Source organism: Aplysia californica, unplaced genomic scaffold (genome assembly GCF_000002075.1).
Source record: "Aplysia californica isolate F4 #8 unplaced genomic scaffold, AplCal3.0 scaffold00425, whole genome shotgun sequence".
NCBI classification, from domain to species: domain Eukaryota; kingdom Metazoa; phylum Mollusca; class Gastropoda; order Aplysiida; family Aplysiidae; genus Aplysia; species Aplysia californica.
The window spans coordinates 669525-689581 of NW_004797695.1; the positions used below are offsets into that span (position 1 = coordinate 669525).

Below are 20057 nucleotides of genomic sequence, written 5' to 3' on the forward strand. Positions count from 1 at the left end.
GAGTTGTTTCTTTTGTTTGAATTTAGTCACAAGTATATGGTGTGTTGTTTCCTTTGTCAACTCTTAGTCACAAGTAGGCCTATATGGTGTGTTGTTTCCTTTGTCAACTCTTAGTCACAAGTAGGCCTATATGGTGTGTTGTTTCCTTTGTCAACACTTAGTCACAAGTAGGCCTATATGGTGTATTGTTTCTTTTGTTTACATTTAGTCACATGTGTATGGTGTGTTGTTTCTTTTGTCAACTCTTAGTCACAAGTATATGTTGTGTTTTTTGTTGTTGTTAACTCTTAGGGTATGGAAGGCTATTCCGTGGGTGGTTGGTGGGTGCTCTGATGTGGTTTGCTTCTTCTTTCCTATCAAACATCTATAGTCCTTATCTCCCTTTTTTCTTTTTATGTTTGTCACTGTCTTGTAACAGCTCTAGTCTTCTGGCGCTCATATGACCTTATGCAGTTGCGAGCGCCGTAAAACCTCTTTTAAAAAAAAAAAGAAAAAAAAAAAAGGCTATTCTTTCTTAGAACGCAACCAGCTTTGTAATCCAAGTTTTCAGCTTCACAAACTTCCTTATCACTTCGCTCCAAATTATCCTGTTACATAAAGTAAATTGATTATAAATAAGATGAATTTGCTCAGGTTTGGTAGATCTTTGTTATAAATGTAAATAAGTGAGTGGTACCGTGAGCCAGCTGAACTGGCAAGGCCTATACCAAGAGTTAATTGTGAAATATGCAAGGTTATTGATGTTATTTATAGGAAGGGTTTCCCTGGATCAATATTGTGATCTTTCTAGGTCTTGGTGGATACTTCTTTTTGCACCAGTTTATGATCATGTGTACGCCTTAGAAACTAGGGCATTAAATTTATGATGTAGAAAGCCCTTTAGTTATGTTGACTGCATACTAGCCCCACTATGGCTCTCTGAGAAAAAGAGTAGAAATGTGAAAGAATGGTCTGTTCTAGCAATTACAGCCTTTTAAAAATGGTGAAATATTTTAATGCCTTTTTACATTTTAGTTTAGACCATACACCATATTTTAACAATTACATCATATTTTGAATTCCTTTACTTATTTTAATCTTGGCCTTTGATTTTTTGATGCTTTTCAGGTTGCTTTAGACAATGAAAAACAGGTCATGGTCAAAGACTGGGTTTTTAAAGTATGGGAAATGGCTCAGGACAGGTATGCTTACTACTTTAATTATATTGTTTTAGGAAACTTTCTTAAATTTTGGAAAATTTTCTTGTCATAGATAAATTTGTATTAAATTAACTTTTCATTATGTCTTTATTGTTAGTTGAAATACCATAGTTCATACCCAATAAAAAAAATCTCAGTTAAACGTCCATGTCCATATGATCATAACAAAGCGGGTGAAAAGCCATGACTACCTTTGAAACAACCCTATTTAAGCTCAATATTGCTTGTTTCTGAATGAAATAATAGTGCTAGGGGCCTGCACAGTCCCCGAGTGGGTAGCGCTAGGGGACTGTACAGTCCTCTAACAACTTCAATACGGTTTTGCCCCTTTAGTTTTGCTACTAACAATAAGCAGTGGTTTTACTACTTGTGTCAGGTCTTGACTTTGTGTCAAATGAAAGTGAGCACAAGAAATTAAATTGTTCTCAAGTGTTGTTTTCTACTTTTCTCAACAAAAAAAAAGCTCAAGTAAGACAACTGTGTACAGTATTTTGTTTTTTAATAGTAATGTTCAATCAGTTCTGTGTGTCTGTTGGTCAGTGTGCAGGTAGAGTGCACAGACTCCATTTTCATAAATTAAGTTTCGATAATGACTTTCACACTGTGTGGGAAGTACGGTTTCATTCCCTTCAGAACTACTTTTGGCTGTTCTTTTCTTCTCTGATCAATTATATTCTCTCATGCCATCATGAATTTCAGGCACATTGTGGCCACAGATGACTGCTTTGACAAGTACAAGTGTCCCGCATTTTTAGGCCTCACCGTGGTTGTGTCTGGATTCAGCAGCAGTGAACGCAATCAGCTGAAAAGTTTTGTGACTCGTGGAGGTGAGCACGTTGTAGTAGTTGTTGATAAGCCTTTGTTTTGAAATCTATTGTGTCAGTCAAACTGTTACCATTGACTGTACTTGAGAGTAGAAAATAATGAGGAATGTGTATAAGTAGTTTTGAATTTTGTACAAATTGATTCCAAATCCTGTCAGCACAGTTTGCTGATGTATAATGCAAATTGAAAGAAAAGTTAAATTGTTTTTCAGGATTTTGTTTGCCCTTTCTGTTTTGTGCATTTGCTTTGCCTGTTTTGCATCTTAGTTTGCAGCAACTAATCCAGGTTGAAACAAGTGTAAACAGAAACCCACTACTCATGGAATTGGTTGATACAACAGAGATGCCAAAATTTATCTTAAAAATCCACAAGTTTACTTGCTCATCTATGTGAATATTTTTAAGAGGACTGAAAGTAGCCTACTTATAAATTATTAGGAATTGAGTTGTTGCATTTATCTGTGAGATGTCAATGTATAGTGCTTTTTTCATTGTAATGCATATTTTTTTCAGGTGGAAAATATTCGGGAGAACTAAAGATGAATGAGTGCACTCATCTTGTTGTGAAAGAAGCGAAAGGTAAAAACCAAATTATTTAATTTGACCCCTTAGTTTGTGATTATAGTAACTTTTTGACTCAACGGTGCACAAATTTATCTTGAAAAGAACCTTAAAGAATTGTTAACAAACATAAAACCTTGAATTTTCATATCATTGCCCACGTTTTCTATTTCTGTTCTGTTTTCTGACTCAGCTGATATCTTTTTACTCTTATGCTCATGTTCTTATTCTTCCATAAAAGTGTAAGTTTTAGCAATGGGAGTCTTTGCTGATTATGTGGCTTGTTTCTGTAAGACTTATTCTATACCAACTCTTGTGTTCATGGTTTCATTTTGTACTGTGAAAGCAGTGTTATTATTCATGTTCACCATTTTTGTTTAGGAGCTAAATATGAGGCAGCAAAAAACTGGAAGATCAGAATTCTTCATGACAAATGGGTCTATGACTGCATGGACAAAAAGAGATACCTTGACCCTGAGCCTTATCAATGTGGAAAAAATGTGCCTGGCAGAAATGTGAAAACATCCACACCAGAACGACGTTCAGGTAATATATTCTGACGTTAACTTTTGAGATAAGAGTCAGCTAATGGGAAGGGTGCAGTAGGCTAGTGGTTAGGCTGCTAGACTCGTAATCGTGAGGTTGTGGGTTTAGAGGTTTGAGCAGCACATAGAGCTTGCTGGTGAGCGGAGATTTGTTCTATGCAAATGCTCTCTATTATTAGTATATATTATTATTTCCAGGGTTTTTTCTTCATGTTGGTATTTATTTGTAGCCTGTTTGGTGTTTTATTATTCGGTCAGATTGATTGAACAATATTTTACCCCTTCATAAAAGTGAGTATTTTCTGAGCTGCATGCAACTGAGAACTGTTTGCAGTTAACAAAAAACTTGATTTTTTACCTTTTGACATGACCTCTTAATATGCATTCCATTTGAGATGGGGTGCTACCACAGAATGGTCAGAATTAGCTTGAAAGCAAAAGAGACTAACAAAGGGGTGTTTTTAGATGCTCCACACAAGACAAACACTGCTTAACAAAATGGAAAATAGAAACATATACTTTCGTCTTATAAAACATGACCAGACCTTTGTGAAGGAAATACTCAAAGGTAAGATGTGCAAAAGGGCTAAGGGTGGACAGCCAACAATTTGAACGAATAACATCCAAGGCATGGACTGGCCTAAATATGACAGAGTGCATGACAGCAGCTAGCGAACATAAGCATCAGTTGGTCATTTCATGTCAACCTCTGAGCTGGAGACGTTCGCCTAGAATCTAGAAAATATGCATCATTCTATTCTTGTTTCCTATGGGTGAAAGGCATCATTATGTTCCCCTGTTCCTGGTTGGTGAAAGAAGTCAGTTTAATTTCTTGATATTTATTCAGTGCTGTTGCTGATGGACATACGTAGATAATTCAGGGCTGGGCTCTCTCAGAATGTGTTTTGATTTCAAGATTTTTTGTATTTGCCAGTTTAGTTCTCCTAGTGATCATGGGATAATAAATAGATCCACTGCTTTTTGCATTTGCCAGTTGGTTCTCCTAGTGATCATGGGATAATAAATAGATCCACTGCACAATAGCTACTCTAATGGTGGAAAAGCGTACATGAGTATCTATGCTTAAATATGTGAGCTGTGTACTTTGGTGTATTGTGTCTGTGTTCTTTCATCCTCTTAATATTTTGTCAATATCTGTTGGGTGAAGTGCCCCATCTTTGAAATTACATGCTTGCGGTAAGTAGGGTGTTGCACACATGCAAAAGACACAAACTTTTATTATGAAGCTTGCTAACTTCTAAGGTTTTGTTCTTTTACTCCAAGTTCAGTTTTGTAATGGTCTATTTCTAGCGAAAAAGCCCTGAACTTTTTAAAAGAAGCTGTGTTTGTTTTTGATTGTTAACATTTTATCTGAGGTAAAGTTTGATGGTAGTGAAGTAAGCATACTTTGCTGTTGAATGCATTTTACTTAATGAGATGATGGGCTGTGTTTTCTAACACGTGAACAGTATATATGATGTATTGTTTCTGCACAGTGATAGGTCCTCACATATCTGACGTCAGTGCCATCACATCTGGGGGGAACAGTTCGACATTCCACCAGGCAGACGAAACATCAGATATGACTGTGATGAGGTTGCAAAATCAGTCTGCTCGTACAGTGGCAGAGACAAGAATAGATGATACTACCGCAGATGGGGATATCACTGTCACTGCAGCTGATGTTTTTTTGGATGACTGTAAGGTAATGAGAGATTGTCTCACTTACTTCTTTTCACATGGAGTTGTGCATAAGGTTTCTACTGAAATTTTTGCTAGAACAGTATTGAAAGTTGTCATCAGCAAGTCAAGATCAGTCAAGTTTCTTTCATTACCTGTTCATTTAAGTATTCAAATGCCATTGTGTAAAAAGTGGATTATCAGCAAAAAGCAGGTCTGAAAGACGTATTTCTACCTTGGTCACCCAGGTTTTTAATTAAAAGCGGGGTATGGGGCAACTTTACCTTTTGGTAGGTAAATTAGGTCTCAAATGAGACTTTAGTGACTTACATATTGTCTTTACAAGAGCGATCTAAGGCTGAAGTAGTTTTTATAATGAAGATATGTAGTATAAGAAAGCAGACAATATTATGTTGCCTAGAGCCCCTTTGCGTAGTATTATGACTTATGGCTTTATATTGGGGCATGTTTTTCCATTGAGATTTTGACTGTTTAATCATTAGCATTTAGAATATAACAAGTTTTTCTTATTCTGACTTTTGTATGTTACTAGATATACTTCAGTGGCTTGCGACCTGCTTTGGAAGAGAAACTTAGGAAGATTGTGATTTCAGGAGGTGGCTTGAGGTAAGCATAAAACAAAACTTATGAAAGGCTGTTCGTTTGATTATTCTCAGTATTGAGTCAGTTTACTCAATGCTTTCTGTTCATGTAATCTCTTTCTACAGCAGTTAGTTAAGAACTAGACCATGTCTGCGAAAGTTTGGGTTCCTGACGATGGAACAAGGTTGCTGTGTAAGAAACCACTTGTTTGTTTTTCCAGTTTGATGTGAAATTTCAATGCAGTGTCGACGTTTACTTCTTCTACAATATATTTCTGATTCTTTTCTATTTTATTTGGATTGTGTGTTTTGCAGTGTCTCTATTTAGTTATTTGTCTTAAATTTTAAGCACGAATGTGTTGTTTTTATTGTACAAAATTTTCGAAGAATACTACTGAAAAAATATTAAACTTCTTTCAAATAGTAGAATTTATTTACAAATAGCTAGTTGTGATTACATGTTTTTAATGCCCATTTATTTGTGCAAAACACTATAGTTCCTTGAATATTTCATATATCACTGTACAACCAGATTTTGTCTCTGAAAACTGAGCACAAAGTAAAGATGACCCAAAGCTCTTTTCGGGGAGAAAATGCTGGTAACCACGATCAAAATCTCTGTTTACAACTAAACAACATTGTCAGGAGATTGTGCAAGCATGGGAAAAAGAGCTGTTGTGTAGCATAACAAAGATGTAACGGTGAAGCTTTCAATATTCAGTCATTGCTGTATGCTTTCCATATTTGAATTTGATCATGTCTCGTAGTTTTTTTCCTTCTCTTGGTAATATTCAGGACGACAGAACTTTCGGAAAGTGTGACACATGTGGTGATGGGGGAACTTGTTTCAGCTGATATTTTGCAACTCAATAAAATGTCTGAATGGTAAGGAAGTGTTTTTACTTGATATGTCCGAGTATTGTACCCTAGTTTGTTTATGTACCATTCGTTTAAGAATTGGAGAATTGTAATTTTATAGTTTCAACTCACTGTAAATTATGTATCTGTTCTTATCAGTATTGATATGTCTTACTTCTATAATAAGGGTTGGGCTTATGTTTACTTCACTCGGTCTTCAGTTTGAAAGGATTGTTTAGGCTGTATATACCACTTTATCTCTCAGGCATTAAAGACAGAGGCCTATGTTCTTGAATGCAGCTAAATTGAGATATGATGTGTGTCACTATGCTTGTTACTTACTTTCTCACTGTATCGTCGGGTACCCAAGACAGAGCAGTCAACGCCACGCTTTTTTGTTCATGGCCACTTCCTTTACCTTCAGCTTTGTCACATCCAGCCCCTGGTTGATGGCCTCATCTCTGATCTTTATATTTTGAAAGTAAATATGTATTTTGGGTTTCTTTCATCTAATTTCAAGATATCTCTTCACTGCTCACAACTAAATTCCTGTGTATGATCTTGTCTAAGGTTGTTTTTGTTTTTTTCAATTACGGTTCCAGGTGGTTACTTTCTGTCCATCTGTCTGTCCGTCCGTCTGTTCATATATAACTCATTGATTAATATGAGATGTTATTTTAATATTTGAACAAATAATTATCTTGTGTTCTGGAATATTGTTGATTTCCATCCTAAACAATGTTGTTCACGTTACAACTGTGTTCTTGTTTCAGACAAAAGATTAACGAAGTTTGCCTTTGTGACATTCATGACAGTCTTGATTTTATCTTTTTCATCTCTTGCATTATTTTCAGCCCTTTTGTCGTCAGAACAGACTGGCTTTTGGACTGCTTTCGTCAACGAGCACATTTAACTGAGAGAGTGTATTTGAGAGAAGATCTAGGACTGCCCATGCAAGGCGTCGGCGTTTTGTGAGTTGTCTCTTTACTATTTCCCATGTTTGTGTGAAAGCTTTTAGTAAGGGTACTGTATTGCTCGCAAAGTAAAGACAAAGGTTTAGTGGCTGAGTTTATTGATTAACAGCCTGGTGTGTTGCGTTCTCTTTTGTTGCATACGACTCCAATGTGACAGCTTATGATACCAGTAAATTGTTGACAATTGGTCGCTTTTATGCACAAGGGGGCTATCCCGAAAAATGCTGTTTTGAGAAAATCGAAGGTACAGTTCTTGGATCCGTATTCAGTTTCTTTAAAAGACAAGGAGGAATATACACACCAATGAAAGGGGACTCTCATGGCCTAGAGGTTAAGGTGTTGGTCTCTCGTTCAAAGGTCCCGGGTTCGAATCCGGGTAGCGACCGAAAAATTTTATTCTCTAAAATTGTCTCCTTTCACCTCCTCTCCTGCTCTCTAGCAATATTCTTTCGTCTGCTTTCGTCTCCTCTTTCTGCCCCCACCCCTCACCTCCTTTGTCCCCTCCTCTGGGCTCCTGACTCTTTCTGCAGCCTTTCTACTGCTACTCCTTGACTCCTTCTTACATCTGTCTTTCTGCCACACCCCTGGTCTTCTGGTAGGAAAGATCTACACCTAGCCTTCTCGGACAAGGGCGAAAAATCTCAGAAGGCCCGTGTGCAAGTTGCGCACGTTAAAGATCCCTTGGTGGTCTAAAATCGATAAGAGTAGGCTTCGGCCGCCACCCGGGCAAAATTCAAAATTTCCTTCCAACTAAAAGTATTAGGTGTGTCCCGCACGCTCATATGACCTTATGCAGTTGCGAGCGCCGTAAAACACTTACCAAAAAAAAAAAGAAACCACCAATGAAATCAAACTTCTCCTATATGTAGGGCAATACCCACTTTTGGTGCTGGTCAACATTTCTGGAAACTCCCGAAATCTGGGTTAGGTTGCTTGTCCTTAAAAGCGACTAATTGTGAAATGTAGTTTGGAGAAAAAAATTACAAGGTTGTCCAGACTGCCTTTTTTTCCGGTATAAAGAGTAATTTTTCCCCCCACCAAAATCACCAAAAAATATGGCATTCTAATGAAGACAAAATGATAGAAGTTTGTGTTAGTGCTTTTCTCCTTTGTGTTCACTATAATATGGCTTTTAATAACTCAATTTATTAACAACAAAAGGCTTTTTGAGTTTCCAGTCATGCCAGTTTATAGTCCCATCAAAATTTATGTCAATGAAATGTAGCCTTCTTTTGAGAAAGGTGCCTGAAGTGTGCAATCTACCCATCCTTCATCGCAGTGGTTTCAGCAAGCTTGCTATTTTCTTGGTATGCTGACATACTAGAGTCGTTCACATCATGACTATTCTAGTGATTGCTTAACAAAGGTTGCCTGTGATGTTTTATGACTTTGGAAAAGTCATGGTTATTTTGTTCTCCCTCTGAATTATTTTCATCGAAGCATTTGAGGAAAATGAGGAGGGTGTCGTGCTATAGCCATTATGGAGCACTTTTCCAGATTTTCCCCAATTGAGCAGTGACCAAATTGAGAAAAAGAGGAGAATGCTCTTGAGAAGTAGAGGGAGGGAGTAGCATAGCTGTTGCATTTCTAATTGAGATACCCCAAATGAGATGCATTGTTGTCCGTTGACTTGTTTGTTTTGCATAAATGCTTTCCATTTTCTCCATTCTTTTGGTTTATTGAACATAGTACTTTATGTTTTAAACACTTTGTGGGTTTTTTTAATATTGCTGTTTCTTTAATTTAACATTTTAATCAAATCATTCGTGCAGGAAGACTTCCAGCTCAAAGTCAGAAAGGTTGCCAAGCCCACAAATCAGTAAAAAACAAAATGACAGCGCAAACAAGGAAACTTCAAAGTCAGATGACATGAATAAAGAAGCACCCAGTGACCTTGAGATGGCAGAGCTGCTGAGCCAGTACATGGAGCCACCTGGTGAGCAATCTGGAGCTTGGGAGGGGGTTCTGTGGAAAAAAAAGTATTCCCCTAGAGTTAAGATCTGGGAATGTAAGGTGTTGTCATTTCCCCTTTTCATTTTATCTTTTTTTATTTGCGAGTGATCAACCTAGACAACAGCCTATACTGCATTAGGGAACAACACATAAAGAACTATTGCCCTTGTTCACCATGGCACTGGGTTTAAGGGCTTGAGCCAGAGGCCTCCAGGACTCACATCACCTCTGTTACATGTGTCTTGACTTTGTACACTGGACTTTTTTCATGTTGATTTTAGGATGTGACTTTTAGTGATCGATACCTCACGTTGACAAGTGGCATGACATACACGTTCATTTGAGTTGATTGTAGTTAGTCTTATCTTGTGTTTTTAATCTCACAATATGAACCAGATGAAGGACGATGTGAAAACAATGAAAAGGAGCAACCCAACAGAGAAGAGAAAGATGATGTGGGAGCAAATCGTGAGATGGAAGAAGAACTCACCCAGGACCCGACTGGTATGTTTTGTATGTCAGTTAAAAATGTATACTTTTACTCGTAATCTGCTTGTGACATAAATGTTTGCGTTTGCTGGGTTTGATCAAAGTATTTAATCTTTTAAAAATATTTTCATTACCTGCAGGTTGTTTTCTCCAGCTACCTTGCTTGGATGAAAACAGTGATAAAATAGTTTCTTTTGTATAAAAGGTTAGTAGACCTGCATGTTTGCCGACAATCGTCTGAAATCCGACAATCGCGACGCGACCCGCGAGGCGGCCGATGCTATCGCTAGGCCCACCTGTGTCAGTCAATGTGCGAAGTGCGAGGCCTGGCCGACTGCCAGCGCCCCCTTTTTCTCCCGTCGGCTTTGTCGGCACTTTCGTTTTCGTGCCGACTGCCGATGTCGGCGTTTCCGACATAATTGTCGGAACCTGAGTAGAAATGCGAATACGAAAAAGGACGACGACCTAAATTATCTACTTTCAGTTTCGTGCTCGAGCGGCCATTTTGAATTTCGTTTTGTTGACAAATTCAATTGTTCAGATCTTGTGGATTCATTCCAGTCCGACTCTCTTGTTCTAATAGAATCTAGGTCTAGATCTAGATTTATATAGATCATTATAGACCTCAATGGAGGATTCATATTCCAATTCTATTTTGTCAAACCCTATCATAGGTTGTGCTGTAATATTAATGTTGGTAAAAGGCATTTCATCAGGTGCTTGAATTATTTATTTATTTAGAATCTAGACCAAGTCTAGACTCAGCTGAGCCCCTCTGTTCGGAATCTGATGCGGATTTCTAGTTCAAGGCATATTCCTAGATCCTATTCACTTGTTCTACAAGATCTAGATCTAGATCTAGATTTATTTAGTTTACTAGATCTATATGGAGGATTCATATTCCAATTCTAGAATCTATTGTGTTATTGTATCAAACCCTATTATTATAGGTCTAGCAATATGTAGATGTAGGCCATTATGCTCCTTGTAAGCCTTGTTTGTTTTGGAGTGTGTTTTTTTAATTTTAAAAATGTTTTTCATTTTGGACTTTTGCTGGCCTTTTCACATGAGGCTCGTTGCAAGTTCTTTTTTGGGGTAGGCCTAGGGGTAGGGTTAGGTCTCTTCTTTGTTGTGTTTGTTGGGGTGGTCGCTCGTTATTCGGAAGTCCTTCATTAGGACACCCACAAAAGCTCTTTGGGGGGGGGGGGGGTTGCGCAAAATTTTCAGACAATCTGGTCGAGGCTCACATGCAGGTCTAGGTTAGCATCCTTCCTCGCACCCATTGGTGTTTATGTGAGCGGTGTGGGCAGCAATGTAAAATTGTCACTGAATTAAAGATTGAAATGCTTCTGAAGAGAGCTATTACAATATATTTCATATTGATAAGAATCTCACCATATTTGTCAAAAGGTCTATTAATTTTAGGACTCTTTCTATGTAAAGTGTGTAAATGTCGAAGACCTTTTTTTTTATTTTTACATGGCTTAAGACCGAAGGACACATGCTAGAAAGCTACCGAAATAACAACATCAGTATTTAATATGTTTTGAGCAAGTTTTGTCTGTTTTTGATGTCAGAGTTATTGATTGGTTCTTCTGTGATGAAATGATTTATATTAGAAAAAGATTTCTTTTTATATTTTGAGGTTAAGTATTAAAAACGGATTTAATTTCATGAAATTTTCATTCGTATATTTTATAGTTTTTGTTTAATGTTCTTTTTATTTGTTTCAGAAGTGGAAGAACAAGATGAAAGGTTCTTTACAGGCAAAACATTCATTATTCTTGGCTTTGGGGAAGAAGAAACAGATCAGCTCACAGAGTTCATTGTATCAAAAGGAGGTAAAGTTGCAATGTTAATTATAAGAATGTTTTAGTTCAGGAGTGTGCAACAGGCGGCTCATGGGCTACAACTTAACCCATCGGCCCGGTCAGTATGGCTTTTACTAACTGGTTTTATTATAACTCAGTACACTAGTTGTCATCAGCTTAAATTTTTTCTTACGGAGACTGGCCCAAATGGTTATTCCATTTTATGAAAGTGGCCATCAAATTGAAAATTTTGCACTCCTCTGTACTAAACCATTGATGGTGTATCATTGACTTTTATGAAAGATATTCTTTATTCAAATCACTGTTACCTGTGATATTTTGTTTATGTCTAAAGTTTTTAAAGCACAAAATGAACATTGTAGCCTCACTCTCTGCACCCTTATAATATTTTTCAACTGTGTTAAATATGTATCTAGTTTGTTTATTGATTATTTGTTTCTTTTCAAAAAATTCTTTTTAGAAGGAAACATGCTAAGATTATAGGTAGAAATATGTAAATTGTCTTTAAGAAAATGCTTTTTTGGAGTGGTTTGAATGATTTGCTGTGAGTTAAAAAACCAAGGGCTAATGTTTTTATTCACAGGACGGGTTTTCTCTCAAGATAAAAAACGCAGGGTGATAGACATTGCTATTGTGCCACTGATGGGGTTCCCAGTGGATGTGACAGTGTCTGAGATCCTTACCAATGGTTGGTTGGTGAGTATTTCGAGATATATATATATATATGTATATATTTAGGGTGGTCAGTGTTTCTATTATTTTTTAAATTCTCAAGCGTCAGGTGAAAACATATAAATCAAAAGAACGAATTATGTTTGGTATTTGTTTTTTTTGTGTGGTTCATTTCCAGTTCCTGAAGTTGTTCTGTGGTGCGGCAACATGGTTAAGTTGTAGCATTGATAGTGCTGTTAAAGAGCTTTTCAAAGAAGTAGCTGATATGGTTACTTCTATTGATTTCAGTTGTCTAAATGCTGTGATATAAAGCCAACACCAGTCTGTTAAGACCTGAGATAACTAATGAAAATGTGCAGTGATTGTGTTTTGTAACAAGGAAAATAAGTCGAGTCAAGCTCCCTTTTGCTGGCTTGTTGCTCATTCTTGCTATCACTAGGGAGCCCATATCAAATAATGTCTTTGTTCTGAAAAATTGTGATGCAATATCACTGCATCATATGGAGGGCGGGTGGTTGGAAGCCGCCTCATGTAGGTTCTTTTCTTTCACTCAGTTGTTTCTGTTAGTCAGTTGTGCTTTTTCCTTGATTTAAATGATGATTATCATATCAATATGCTTCTTTTTACTCCAAATAAACTCACAGAGGTTTTGGGAAATTTAAAAACAGAAAATGTCAGCTTTATTCAGAATTTTAATTTCTGTCTGTGTTTTGCAGCAAATGTGTATAGAAGCAGATAGATTCCTTGAGTATGACGAACACTGGGTGTCTAGACCCATTGAGCTACCTGATAATGAGCCTCTTTCTGGGTGCTGCATCAGTGTGAGGTAAGAAAAAGTTGTACTTTTACTTTTCACTAGAGCCACTTGGACTAAAGCGTAAAGAGGTGTTGCAGCACTTGGGCTAAAGCATTAAGAGGTGTTGCAGCTTCAACACACCCTCTGCTGCATTTAAAAAAGAGATACCCACTTTGCATGTTTTATTTAAAAAATAAAATTGAGAAAATAAGACCAAAAAACCCAGCGTGGACTCTCCCAAGTCCAATGTTTCCATTACTGTCATTACTTTTTTTGCTCAGTCTTTGTAATTGCAACATTTTTCAAGACTCTTGGTTAATATTGCTATGAATTTGGGAGTAAATGTGCAGGTATATTGCGAAAGGGGTCAAGATGTATAGTTAACTCTCAGATACTTTGTTTCTCCGCACAGTCTTTCTTGTTACTTTGGATTGCTTGAAAACCTCAATTGCTTTCTCAAAAAAATTCTTGATTTTATGAGACAAAAATATTTTGTGGATTTTATCATCTGCAGTGGTTATGTTGGAGTGGAGCGGGAGTGCATCATTCATCTTGCCCAGTCTCTCGGTGCCTTGTAAGTAATTGTGTTGCTGGGTTGATATTTAATTGGCCTTGGACGACCGGTCTTTGTTATTTGTCTTTAAGCTAAGATGTGCATTCTCAAAAGATGCTGCTGCACTGCAAATGCCGAAATGGGTGCTTGTTTGTGTGAATTAATTGTTTGCTTTGTACAAAATTGGTCAAGTTTGTGGATCCTTTATTTGCAGAGTCACTATTCGTTTGGTTAGTTCTTTGATGATCTTGAATTGTTCTCAAGGTCTGCGGTAGAACTTTTGATGCATCGTACTGGTTTCTTACTTTCTGTTGTTTTTTACCCATTTCCAGATAATGTAAGATTTCAGCTGTTGCAATTTTGAGCATAATTAAAGGGATCTATGAGGCTATTGTCGCTTTCACTCCCCATTTCATGGTAGATTTTAACCTTCCTTCTTTTGCAACAAGTCTTTGACATTCCTGTTCTTATTCCTATATATATTAACATGGTATCTCTGACAAGTCTTCGTTCTTTACTATACCTCTACTATTTCTGTTTGTCTTCTTCTTTTTTTTATCATTATGTGTTTGTCTTTTTTTGTTTCATTCAGCTGCCAAGACCACTTTGTACGCAAGTCGAATGATAAAATGAAAGTGAATACTCACCTCATTGTCAGTGATAGCTCTGGGTCAAACAAGTACAATGCTGCTAAGAAGTGGAAGTTGCCGGCTGTAGGCAAAGAGTAAGTTTCAAAATAACCTGTGGTACTATATGAAGCATATTAAAGTCAGATAAAAATGACTATGTTTACAGGTTGTGAACACTGTTGTGGATGACAGACAAGACGGTTCAAAGGTTGTATTTGAATGTTGATTTTTCTTCGTTTGATAAAGTTCAGAGTCTTTCTTTATTGTAAAAGAATAGTTCGAAGTGGGGAACACACACCAAAAAATGATCTCCTTTATGGCATTGAAGCTCAGAAGAATATTTTCATGATTATGAACCATGGCCTGATTTTTTTTGATAGGTGAAAATTCTATTGAATGTATGGCAGGAATTTAGTAAGGGATTTTAGTTTGCTCAACAAGGCATGTCACTTCACATTTCAACTTCTATGTTGTCGATCAAAGTTGTCTGTGCTTCTGTTATCAGTCCTTTGAGGTATAGCATAAGTACAATTTCCCAAAACCGTGTTTTAAGAAAGCTGGTTAAATAAAATGTTGTGGCATTCATCTAGCTGTGATCTCAATTCTATATTTCAGGTGGCTCTTGGCTTGTGTGTCTGCAAGACAACATATACCGGAGGCAGAGTATGCCATTGAAGTACTAGAACGTAAAAGATCAGAAGTTGATCAAAGTGTTGAGACCCCTCAAAGGAGTGGAAACAAGAGTGCACTTTCAAACACACCAGAATTAGCTCGATCCCGGAAATCTTATGCTCTTGAGAAAGAAAAGAGCATTTCTCCTGACCCTTATGAACCTAAGGAAGGAGTTGAGAGAAAGTCTAGGACTGAGGATTTGAGGAAAGATCCTGTTGCAGCCTCTACCAGTCCTGGAGCTCTCTCAAAAAACCACGGGATAGTAAGTGAAGAAGCTTCTCCTTTGTACATCAGCTGCAGGTTAATGCACTCTTATTAAGGTATCAAGATAGTCTTCTGTGGCTAATTGGTACAGACTTGTTTAACCTGGTTTGAATCAATGTATTATTTTTACTGGAGTAAATGTCTGGACTGTTCAAGAGACATAAAATATACATATTGAATCAAATGTGATTTTTAATGCCCCTCTAAAAAATTTTAAAGTAAATTTTAAAGAAGTATTATTTTATATGTATCCCATTCCCCCCCACCACCACCACCACCGTTACAGAATCTGAATAACATCGACATAGACATCATGATGCTCATCATAATGGAATTTAAACAAATAAATGGTGTCACTTGGACCTTGGACTTATTTCCTCATTTCCATATTTCTATACCTTTTAGCCCAGTGAAATACCAGTTCCCTCTTCTTCTTCTGAGAGTGTTGGTATCAAAGACAAAAATGCTTCAGTTGACAACCCAATGGCACAAGTGACACACCAGTTATTGGGGACCTCTGATGGGTCAAACAGTCATCTCCACAAGTCAAATAATTTAACTCCAAGAAGTGCATGTCGACCAAATCAAAGTGAGAACATTACAGCTGGGAATTCAAAGACCCCAGTCAGCCTGAGAAGACAGCTTTTGGTATGTTACAAATTCAGTTGATGTTTTGGGGGGGGGGGGGGGGGGGATTGCTGTTTCGTTGTTTTTCTGTGGTATTTCCAACATGATAAGGAATGCATTCTGTAAAGTTACATTTTAGTTTGTATTTGTTTGCCCAGTTGTTATTGGTGGAATGTGTGTAGAAATTATATAATGAGTCAACCCTTTTATAATCTTTATTCTTTTATTGCAATTGGCGTAAAATAGTGTATAATTGTGCAATGGTATGATGCCATATTCAGTATGTTGGTGGTTTTTGTTCAGAAGGAATGCTTTTTAACATTTGCTTTATTTTGCTCTTAGATTATATAATATGATCACTTATTGTTGGCTTTAATCAACTGGTAATGTTTCAGCTTATTGTTTAAAAAGACAGTTGTGAAGTGCTGAGAATATGAGTTATTTCTCGGATTCGAGCCCTATGGAAATAGATACATCACACTTATGGGTGAAGTTTTTGCAGTTTATAAGTATGAAATAATAAAAGACATGTTATACTTAAAGAATATGGCATCAATAGAAAATCTACATATTTGACCCTAGTGTCAATTTTTAGGCCAATATCTTCATTTGCGGATTCGAGAAGTAACTCATTTTGTCAGCACGTCTCACAATTTGTCCTTTCCCACAACTGCTCTCTTCCTCCTCAGCTGGCAGTTAGTCAGCACCCTGAGTGACTTACTCCTCCTCCTTTCCAGGACAACTTTTGACCTATTTTATTTCTATTAAAATGTGACTGTTTAGAGCTGACTCAGAGTAAAGCACTACTTAGTGACTACTGTCCCACAGATACATGTAACCAGATTGTGTGTGTTTCAGAACTCTTATTACCAGGCTTGCCAGTTGTCCTGAATTTCCTGGGACTGTCCTGGGCTTTGCAATCTGGCATTTGAGAGCCTTGTCACATACACCACACCAAAACCAGTCCGACTTGATATGATTTTGTTTGTTGTTATGTAATCTAAGCGTATGAATATTGGGTGTCTCTGATTGGGTTTTGAAAAGGTTGGCAAGCCTGTATTACTCTCTGTTCCTCAGGCTGGCCAGGGCAGTGCACAGCCCATGTCATCCACCCCCTTGGGTCTAGTCAAAGGCGGTGGAGAAACCCCAAGTACATTTCTCAAGCCAGGATTTAAACCTAATTTTAATCTGGATGTGAGTTCAAATTTTGTATTTTAGAACTGAGTTTTTGTGTGAAAACGTTTAATATTTACAAGCCTTTCCTGTACCATTTATTTAATCTCATGAGAAGCCCCTTTGAATGTTCAGGAACTTTTTTTCCTTTAAATTTTGAGATCAGTTCTTTTCTCACAAAATAAGCAGATATTTTCTGTTTTAGATAAAGTTTAGCCAACAGCTTTCTGGGAAAGGACTGAGGTGTTAATGTTTCTGAAGGTGTTGAAACCGTCTCTGTTTAATTGTATAATATTTTCTTCTGTATTCCTGCATACTTTGTTTTTTAAAGAATAACATGGGTTTAGATTTTCAGTCTGGTCTCTTTTATTTTGAGAAGGGAAAATACAGACGTGATGAGTTCTCTTTCTCTCTAAAGGAGGTTATCATTCAGTTATTGAAATAATGCTGATCGATCTCCTGTAGTGATTGACTAGATCCTTTTCTATCAAGATAGCAATACCATGATATGTGACTTTGTAAGTTGATGCAATGAAAGAATGTGGGCTTGTGCACAAAGTATCTGACAATGTGAGTTTCTTTGTGTCCTATTTTACAGGGGGTCTTTACCACTCCAGATACAAAAACAGACCTTGATAAATCCACAGTAAGTTTTTATCTTATGTATGTTTTTTTGTAGTAGCAACTTTCAAGTAGTGGAAGAGTCTGATAAATCCATAGTAAGTTTGTACTTTATATGAATTACTTTTTTCATAGTAACAATTTCCAAGTTGCGGAAGAGTGTTCCTTTCCTCCTGCACTGTCTTCATCCGCTGGTCATTGATTTTTCCATTGAAGTTAGACAGGTAGCTAAATGTCCCAAATTGCTCAAGGTGAAACCATGTATAGAGTAGTTATTAAATCGAGGAAGCCAAGGACTAGAGCTTTTATTTTAACCCTGTATGTTTACAAATTGATTTTTTTTAAAGACTAATAAAAAGTTACGTGTGTGACTGGTGTTAAAATTTCATGTCAAGAACTGCTCAATTTTTGTTTGATTTATTTCAGCCCCTGGGAGAGGTTTTTAGCCGACAGATAACAAAAGCTGCGCAGAATTCTGCTTTCAATAATGCATCGTCTCAAGATGGAGAGATGCCAGCGAGCCAGGGTGTGGTGAGTTTGGGTTTTTTATTACATATATATGTACTGAATAAGATTCTGTGTTTTGCTGCTTGTAATATGTCTATTGCAGTTAACCTGTTTTGTTGAAGAAACTTAATTCTTTTTCTTCCTCATTCTTCACATGGCAGCGTCAAACATCTTCATGAATGCAGTGATTCATTGAAGTGTCATATGCCTCAGTTTTTTCCAGTCAAAAGCTTATTAAATTATGAATGCAGAGAACCATTCTGCTCTGGTAGTTTTATCATGTCAAAGGTTTGAGTTTCCAGTCTTTAAAAAAAAAAGGGAAGAAAAGCTACATTTGCTGTCATCTATGTCAATTTTTTGGGCGTATGCAGTTACTGGTAACATCTTAAAGCCTGTTCATTTATTTTGCCTTTCATGAAACGATACCCATCATGTATCTAGAATAAATATCGAGATATATGCCATTGAAGGAGGTGGGAGGTCGCCTGGTGTCAGAAGTAAAATTAGTGGAAAAATGGCTTCTACATTTTGGTGACTTCCAAAGTTTGAGTGTTCTTGGAAACTGCAAATTTACCCTTTTTATGCCTTTCTTTGTTTTTCAGTAAAATCCACACTGAAATGAGTTTTTAAATAGACATAACAGGTTTTGACGAAAAAAGTGGTCTAGAGGTTCGTCTCTTCGAAACCTGGCAGCAAAGGAAAATTTTCTTCTTTAAAATTTGTTCCTTTTCACCTCCTTTCCTGCTCTCTAACCGTGTTCTGTCGTCTGTTTTCGTCTCCAACTTCTTCCCCCACCCTCTCTTTTCTGGGCTCCTGACTCTTTCTACTGCTACTCCATGGCTCCTTTTTACTTCTGTCTTTCAGCCACACCCCTGATCTTAGGGTAGGTAAGATGTAACACTTAACCTTCTCGGAAAAGATAGAAAAATCTCGGAGGTCGCATGTGCAAGTTTTGCACGTTAAAGATACCTTGGTGGTCTAAAATTAATAAGAGTAGGCTTCGGCCGTCACCCGGGCAAAATTCAAAATGAATTCCTGCCAAACTGAAAATGTTTAATGTGTTCTGAGTGCTCATATTGCCTTATGCAGTTGCGAGTGCCATAAAACACGTTAACCCAAAAAAAAAAAAATGTGCAAGGACCTGAGGCCAGCTCATCATGCCAGTATTGGGATATAATCATGTAATACCATTTATAAGGTACGGCTATAAGGACACTGAGTACACTCATATCCTTGCAAAAAGGTTTTTGTGTTCTGTCGGAGAGCAACTTGATCTTTCCTTAACTTCAAAAACTTTAGAGGGCACAACTGACAAGGTCCTATTTCTTTTGGAAGAATATGACTTATTTTTCTCCTGAAACATTTAAAAATCAGTTTCTTGTGTAACAGTACGATTCTTTGGCTGTCAAAGCAGCTAACACCCTGAAAGATGCAATTTGTGTTGACTAGTGAGTAATTCATTTTCTGAAAGGGAAAAAAAAAAGAGAAATCTTTAATGTCCTAACCTTCCCCATATTTTGTATTTTCAGCTTGATCAGCAAGCACCTCTCCATGGCGTGGTTATTGCTGTGGCGAAAAAGCTTGGTCACAGTCATGATGAGTACAACATGATGGTGGTTGAGTTAGGAGGGGACTACTCCTGGCATAGCGGAGATCATGTCACACACTTTGTCTTTCAGGTAAGGTGGAGTCTTTGGCTATATTCAGAAAGAGTATGTATTGGGTTACGGGAAGGGCCACTCAGATATCAATATGGGCCATATTGTGGGATAAAGAATCTACTTTTGGCCACCCCTGACCTGAGGTAGAGTAGGAATACAAATTTTGGCTGAAAGAAGAAGCCGTAGTGGCTTGCCTGGTCCAAACCGCTGACTCTTTTTGTCTTGAATGGTAGACTGAAAAGTAATTTAAGATAGACTCTAGTTGCTTTTGATTCTTGAATGATTCTTTATTGTTTTCTTTTTTTTTTAACTGAGGAATTCTCAATTGTAAGGTTATCATTCAGCTTTTGGCTGTGCTGAATAGA

The 20057-nt window shown here is 37.2% G+C and overlaps 1 protein-coding gene across 2 annotated transcripts in view; it reads left to right on the forward strand.

The window, feature by feature from the left end:
- The window catches only part of LOC101853715 (DNA topoisomerase 2-binding protein 1-A), a 60514-nt gene that overhangs the window by 10560 nt on the left and 29897 nt on the right, over positions 1-20057 (forward strand). Inside the window, exons 7-27 of one of the 2 annotated variants that reach the window (XM_005104569.3) lie at positions 1108-1181; positions 1899-2026; positions 2537-2602; positions 2966-3130; positions 4626-4834; positions 5363-5436; positions 6207-6296; positions 7124-7240; positions 9016-9179; positions 9593-9700; positions 11419-11526; positions 12101-12213; positions 12906-13015; positions 13500-13559; positions 14131-14262; positions 14783-15101; positions 15509-15751; positions 16808-16924; positions 17502-17549; positions 17951-18055; positions 19561-19710. In XM_005104569.3, the coding sequence (XP_005104626.1) occupies positions 1108-1181; positions 1899-2026; positions 2537-2602; positions 2966-3130; positions 4626-4834; positions 5363-5436; positions 6207-6296; positions 7124-7240; positions 9016-9179; positions 9593-9700; positions 11419-11526; positions 12101-12213; positions 12906-13015; positions 13500-13559; positions 14131-14262; positions 14783-15101; positions 15509-15751; positions 16808-16924; positions 17502-17549; positions 17951-18055; positions 19561-19710 (2700 nt within the window). The remainder of the gene's footprint in view (positions 1-1107; positions 1182-1898; positions 2027-2536; positions 2603-2965; positions 3131-4625; positions 4835-5362; positions 5437-6206; positions 6297-7123; positions 7241-9015; positions 9180-9592; positions 9701-11418; positions 11527-12100; positions 12214-12905; positions 13016-13499; positions 13560-14130; positions 14263-14782; positions 15102-15508; positions 15752-16807; positions 16925-17501; positions 17550-17950; positions 18056-19560; positions 19711-20057) is intronic. The other variant, XM_035971382.1, reaches the window with a different exon arrangement.